General features: G+C 44.6%; 1 protein-coding gene across 2 annotated transcripts in view; it reads left to right on the plus strand.

Annotated features, from left to right (window-relative positions):
- The window catches only part of PRR5L (proline rich 5 like), a 31098-nt gene that overhangs the window by 22971 nt on the left and 1007 nt on the right, over positions 1-7120 (plus strand). The window contains exons 6-7 of one of the 2 annotated variants that reach the window (XM_009074792.1): positions 347-487; positions 3271-3441. In XM_009074792.1, the coding sequence (XP_009073040.1) occupies positions 347-487; positions 3271-3441 (312 nt within the window). The remainder of the gene's footprint in view (positions 1-346; positions 488-3270; positions 3442-7120) is intronic. The other variant, XM_009074793.1, reaches the window with a different exon arrangement.

Genomic DNA, 7120 nt, shown 5'->3' on the forward strand with positions numbered 1-7120 from the left:
GCAAAAGCACAAGCTGCATCCATCTTGGGCTTTGAATGTTTGTGACCAAATTGGATGGCAAGTGGGTTTCATTCATACATGGTCTTTTGGTAAAACACAGGCCCATTGTCAGCTTCATTCCAAACCCAGTTGTGCCTCAGATGAGGTGATGCTCATTTCAGCATCTGTGAGACAGAGGGAAGTAACCAAAGAGTACCATGAATCCTCAACCTGAAGGACTGGGAGGTGTTTTGCCATAGCAGCAATGGGCAGGATAGACCCTTCCTGTCTGTGTGTATCCATGTGTTGTTGTGATGCTCACATGTCCCTTTAACAACTCTTGGATTTTGCCTTCTGTGTTTTTTAGGGTCAGGAGTTGACTATCCGTCAGATTGCTCTTCTTGGCTTCAGAGACTTGGTCTTGCTAAAAGTGAAGTTGGAAGAAATTCTTCCGCTGGTTCAGACAAAACTCCCAGCTTCCATTGTTCAGATGCTGTTAATTCTGCAGGTGGGGAGACTCTGCTCTTCTTCATCTGACTCCACTTGGGTGTCTTGACCTTATTGAACTAGTACAAACACTGGAAAGGAGAGTGGGGAGGGTAGGGGGTGTGATGAAGGCAAGTGATGTGTGCTTATTTAGGAGTGGGAATTTGGATGTCCTGAGCTGTCCTGGGAACAGGTAAGAATGTTGCATTGAATCTTGCATGGCTGTCTGTATGTTTCTTGGTACCTTTCCTCCTTCTCTAGAAACAGTCTCAGGACTCTTTTCTCACATAAATTTTCATCTCCCAGCTTCTCTGAATGCCTCTTTGTTTCCTAGTTCACCTGATTTCTGAGCTTTGCAGTGACAGGGTGAGTCTCCATCCACAGTGGGTAGTGGAATTTGGATGAACTGTGGCTTCTGGTTGCCCAACACCAGCTCCTTGGCTGGCTGGGATGCTGAGCAGTGCCCACGAGAGGAGAAATATTGGCAGAAGACAAAATGCTTTGTCTTCCAAAGGCCTTTTCCAAGAGACTCAGATCTTCTGCAATGACTATCCTCTTTATCCAGATCTCAGCAGAATACTTTCCAAGCATGCCAAGTACAGCCAAGTATACCAGCTGTTTAATTTTTCTTTTACATTGTCAGCCTGACAGTCCTGCAAAATGCCATATTACATGTGGCTGTTTGGGTTCATAGAATCATAGAATGGTTTGAGTTGGAAGGGACCTTAAAGATCATCTAGTTCCAACAGCCCTGTCATGAGCTGGGGCACCTTCCACTAGACCAGGTTGCTCAAAGCCTCATCCAGCCTGGCCTTGAACACTTCCAGGGATGGGGTATCCACGATTTCTCTGGGCAACCTGTGCCAGTGTCTTACCACCCTAACAGTAAAGAATTTCTGCCTTATATCTAATCTAAACCTATGCCTGTTCAGTTTAAAGCCATTCCCCTTGTCCTATCACTACATCCCCTTGTAAAAAGCCCTTCTCTGGCTTTCTTGGAGGCCCCCTTTAGGTACTGAAATTCTACTCCAAGGTCTCTCCAGAGCCTTCTGTTCTCCAGGCTGAATGATCCCAACTCAGCCTGTCCTCATAGGAGAGGTGCTCCAGCCCTCTGATCATTTTCACACCACTCCTCTGGACTCTCTCCAACAGGTCCATGTGCTGTATCTTGGGGTTGCAGTACTCCAGTTGACATCTCATGAGAACAGAATAGAGAGGCAGAATCCCCTCCCTTGATCTGCTGGCCATGCTGCTTTTGATGCAGCCCAGGATGCAATTGGCTTTCTGAGTTGCAAGTGCACATTGTCAGGTCACATCAAGCTTCTCATCCATCAACACTCCCAAGTCCTTCTCCTCAGAGCTTCTCTCAATCCGTTCTTCACCCAGCCTAATATTTGTGCTTTGAATTGCTCTGATCCAAACGCAGGATCTTACGTTTGACCTTGCTGGACATCATGAGGTTCACACAAATGCACCTTTTAAGCCTGTCAGGGTCCCTCTGTGTGTGTGAACCACATCACAGAGCTTGGTGGCATCAGTAAACTTGCTGAGGGTGCACTCATGGACTAACTGTCCATGTCACTGGCAAAGATGTTAAACAGTGCCAGTCCCAGTACTGACCCCTGAGGAACACCACCCCTCACTGGTCTCCACTTGGACAATGAGCTTTAGACCTCCTTGAGTAGGAGTGGGATGTACTGAGGTTCCCTTCCCTTGGCAACTTTAGTTGAAACCCTCTTCACCAGTTTGGCAAGCTTGAAAGGAAAAAAAAAAAGAAAAGTGAAGTTCCTCTCACTTTTATTTCTTCTCCAATAGAATGAGTGGCCAGGAATGAAACTTTCTGAAGCGCAATCAAAATTGCAGAGTGGCTAAGGTGATATTTCTGTACATGTTCTCACTGTCCTGATGTCCCAGTGATGCAGACTAACAGCAGGAGATACTAAAGTGCTACCTCAATTTCCCAGGAATATATTTTTAATAAAAGAATCTTGAAGGCAAAGAGGGTCTGAAAGCAACACATTCGAGGAAAAAAGGCTTTTTGAGGCTTTGCAGGAAGTTAAGTCTGAACAGTTTCTGAAATTACTGTTAAATTGGTTAGTGTTATCTTGCATCTTCACAGCTGTAAGCTGAACCACAGAGGGTGCTTTGACTGCAGTCCTGCCTAGGAAAAGAGCAGTGTTTTGTCCAAGGTGTGTTATGGCTTTTCTACAAAGAAATATTTCCTGGTAGAACTGCCCTGGTGTGATTATATCACTGTGATTAAACTGTGCACATCCTCAGGGTGAACATACCTTGTATCTTCCTGTCCCTTGGCCAGAATAAAGAGTTGGCTGCCTGATGTCCATAGGGTTATGACTGTGACTTGAACAAGGAGGTTGACCAGAATGGGACACAAACCTCCATTTGGTCTTACCAGCTCCAAAAGGTCTACGAATATGGTTGGGATATTCCAGTGCAGAGATATTTGACAGACCTCAGGCTTTACTAAAAAACCTCTACAGCCCCCTGAAAGGAGGTTGTAGTCAGGTGGGGGTTGGTCTCTTCTCCCAGGCAGCCAGCAGCAGGACAAGAGGGCACAGACTCAAGCTCTGCCAGGGGAGGTTTAGGTTAGATATTAGGAAGAGATTTTTCATGGAGAGAGTGGTCAGGCATTGGAATGTGCTGCCCAGGGAGGTGGTGGATTCACCATCCCTGGAGGTTTTCAAGCTGAGACTGGATGTGGCAGTGGATGATCTTGAGCCCTCTTCCAACCCGGTTGATTCTATGATTTAAGGGTAATGTTGACTTTTTGTGTTTGAATTTCAGAGTGTCCATGAGCCTACTGGCCCCAGTGAGGGCTATCTACAGCTGGAGGAACTGGTCAAGCAGGTGGTATCACCGTACTTAGGTCTGTGTGAGGATCGCAGCAGCTCTGGTAGCACCTGCTTGCTCGGTAAGACATGCACATTGTACAGAAGCTGTTGTTGGGGTGCACAGGTTGGTTAAATGTGAGGCAGTGCACATTTGTGCTGGAAAAGGAGACAGCGCATGACTCCATGAGAGACAAAAAGCAGAGGTTAGAACACCCTGGAGAAGATCCTGATTAATGTTTCTGAATATAGATTTTTTTTGATGGGCTTTTTATTTTCTATGACCAAGTGAACTTTTACTGTCCTGGCACTGCACACACACACTGACCCCTGAGGAGCCTGTGAAGTCTCCCCTTTCTCTGGAGATGGACTGGATTTTAAAACTCCTTGGTCCATTCCTTATGTACTGCTTTCACCCCAGTGAGAATCACAGAATCATAGAATTTTAGGGGTTGGAGTGGACCTTACAGATCATCCAGTCCCAACCATGGGCAGGGACACCTCCTCACTAGATCAGGTTGCACAAGGCCTCAGACTGCATGCAGTCTTTTGCTGCAGGCTGTCTGTCCCCACTTGCTAGCCTGCTTTGGCTGCCTGGATTGCCATCTCACTGCTGCACCAACCAGCCTTCACAAACAGATGAACTATTGCATGTTAATTGTGAGGGATTATAGTTTTTTTTGTGTGGAGTCTTCCTTCCATCTGAGGATTCTGTTAAAAAAAAAATTAAAAATCTGTATTTAAACTATGGATAAGTGGGTCTGGGTGAGAGAATGGGCACTTCACTTCAGGAAAAGGATGCTAATAGTGGGAAATTTCTTTACACATGATCCAGGAGCTCTGTTTACACATGTGGCCAGCCAGAAGAGATTGGCCTAGTGATACTGATTTGATAGTCAAAAAGTTTTAATTAGAACAAGTGAAGAAAGCTTCAGTCTCCCTTTGTTTTTATAATCTTTAGCCTTTGTTTCAATGCAAATTGTATCAAGCTGGAGACACAAAACCTTCCTTGTAGTATACCTTAGCAGTGCAGGGAAAAAGATGGTCTTGTGGTAGAAGGACTTACCAGAACTCAGTCCACCTGTAACAAAGTCATGGCATTGCTTTAGGCAAACTATGGCTCAGAGGTTTTGTTCTTGTGGTTGTTGGGCAATCAAGTATCTGTTATACAAGTGAACATGGTTATACAGTTCAGCATTGATTTGCAGACCTGATCCTGAAGCTAAATCTAGGCCAAGATCCCTTGTAAAAGTTGGACTTTGACAAATTTAATTGCTTTGCTGTTTATGGACATCTGCATGTTGCTGGGATAGTTTGAAAGGTAGCTGCTTGACCTGTACAGAAGGTTCTAGCCATCCTGGATTTCTGCCAAGGCAGAACAAGGTATTTGTCATTAAAAAACAGATTCACACAAATTGGCCTGGTAAAGTTTATACTCCTTAAAATCATTGTACTGACTTTGATTTCAGCTGTCATTTATTTGTGTGTGTTTCCAAGGCAGCCTTTTGCCCCTGCTCCACCCTGTGCTGAGCACGAGGAAAGAATGAACTTGTGTTTGCATTACAAGATATTGAGAGCAAAACAGCACTTTTCTGCACATAATCCTTGCATTTTCAAAGTGCTGCTGTGGTGGTGGTTTCTTTTCCTTAACTGTCATTTGTAATTTCTTCCTCTTCCTCTCTCATTCTTTTAGTCACCTTTTTGCTTTCTCAGAACCAGTTTCTTTCTTCTCTCACTGGGAAGCCCATAATGCTGATGAAACCTAGTAGGTTCCCTGTAGTAGCTTTTGGGGAATGCACCATTGGGCTGTGTGTGGGCTCTGTTGGGTATCCTTGCATTCTCCATTCTGGCTGCTGTGGAGGCCAAACTGCCCTCTGGACTGGAGCCTTCAAGATGAATGAGTGTTGAGAAATGTGACTAAAGGTGGCTGATCCCCACTGTGAGTGCACATAAGACTTCAGCCTTCAAGGCTGTTGGATCTTAAACTTGATTTAAAGTGAGAGAGGAATGCAGCAGGGCTAGCTGTGGAAGAGGACAGGATTGCTCACAGAGGGGAATTGCAGAGGGCAGCATTCCCACCTGCTCTTCTGTTACCACCCTTTTTGCTTTTCCTGTGTAAATTAGCCATAACCTGCATGGTAAGGATGGAGTATGCAGAAAGGATCCAATTGTTTAAGAAACAATGTTTACATCAGGGATAGGAGAGAAGATAAAACACCCACCCTATTCCCCCATGTATTAAACCTAACATCACTGCTGATCTGAGTTTGCTTGCAAAAAAAATCCCATAAAAACTCCTTGCAGTTTATCTTCCTGGTCATAAGGCACCAAAAAAGAAATAAAATTTCTCGTTAAACTATACATGACAACTCCCTTAGGAGAGTGTCTTTTGTGGCCAAGAATATAAAGGGGGGAAAAATAAAGAGTGTTAGGAGTTTAGCTGAATTTTACCTGATTCTCATCATAAAGGATTTTAATTCTGTTGCACAAGTATCATCTGTGGATAATTTTTCCTCAAAAGAGTCAGGTCTGAATGCCCTTCAACACTACAGCTTGCTGTGGCTTGAGCTGCAGATGAAACCTTAAGAGTATATTCACTGTAACCAGCCTCAAAAATTATTTGCACATACTCTTAAGCACAAAATAAACCATTTTGAATGAATGCATTACTGGCAGTAGCAGGGTGAAGTGTTGTCATAGCTTGGCTGCTGCCAGTGGTGGAGTTTTGGCTGCTTACCCATTTCTCCCTGCAACAATACAGAGTTTGTTTTCTGCTTTTCTTCCTGATGCAAGCTTCTAAAACTCTTTTCAGTGATGAGTGCTTTGCTCTGCGTTTTGTTACTCTTTTTCTTATGCTCTGCAGTCTTGGGGGAAGCCTTATATATGGTTTAATGGCATCTGACTTTCTGAAATGAGACCCTGCACTTCAATGAGGTTAGTGAGAAACAACAAAGAGACAGGTAGGGAACAGTTTGATCAGCTGCTGCATGGATAGACCACAGGAGCATCACACGTTTGACATCACATGGCAATGCTGCATGGCAGTGGAATCTAATGGGTGAACAGTAATACTGTCTGATTCAGCCTGCTATGGGGGGTAAGCCAAGGCACAGACTCTGACCCGCTGCCTGTCTTGAAGCTTTCAGTGTCAGAATTGAAATGGTGCTTCATAATACAGGGCAGGGGACTATGCCTTGGGTCTGAGTTTTAAACCAGGCATTTTTCCCCCTTAATGTTTTTGCTGAGCAGATCATACACCCCACACCCATCAATTCTGTGTCACTGCCTCCATCTCTGCTCCACAGGTACTGCCTTTCCCTTGGGCATCTTTCCCCCAGGCTGTTGTGGACTGTTCCTGTGCACTGTTAGGTGTTTTCCCTCTCTAGTCCCTAAACCAGATGTTGTAAAGTAGATGAAATATTCTTTTTCTTGCATGATTTAAAAAAATACAGTGGGATGATGCTAGCAGAATGGCCTTTTCCTAGGCAGCTGAAGAGGCAGTGCAATGAAAGCATCAGGGATTTCACACTGACAACAGCTAACAGCACCTCCTGACAGAAATTTTTCAGAGAAAGGAGTGGCAACTCAAGTGCTGACCGAATGTTTCTTTGGGACTTGTGCCACACTAGTGTCACTCACTTAAGTGAACCTGCACATGAGAGCTCCTACTCACTCCTCACCCCCTGGATAATGCAATCATAGAATTATCACAGAATCATAGAATTTTAAGGGTTGGAATGGACCTTACAGATTATCCAGTCCCAACCCCCTGCCCTGGGCAGGGACAGCTCCCACTAGATCAGGTT

The sequence above is a fragment of the Acanthisitta chloris genome, unplaced genomic scaffold (genome assembly GCF_000695815.1).
Source record: "Acanthisitta chloris isolate BGI_N310 unplaced genomic scaffold, ASM69581v1 scaffold7855, whole genome shotgun sequence".
NCBI classification, from domain to species: domain Eukaryota; kingdom Metazoa; phylum Chordata; class Aves; order Passeriformes; family Acanthisittidae; genus Acanthisitta; species Acanthisitta chloris.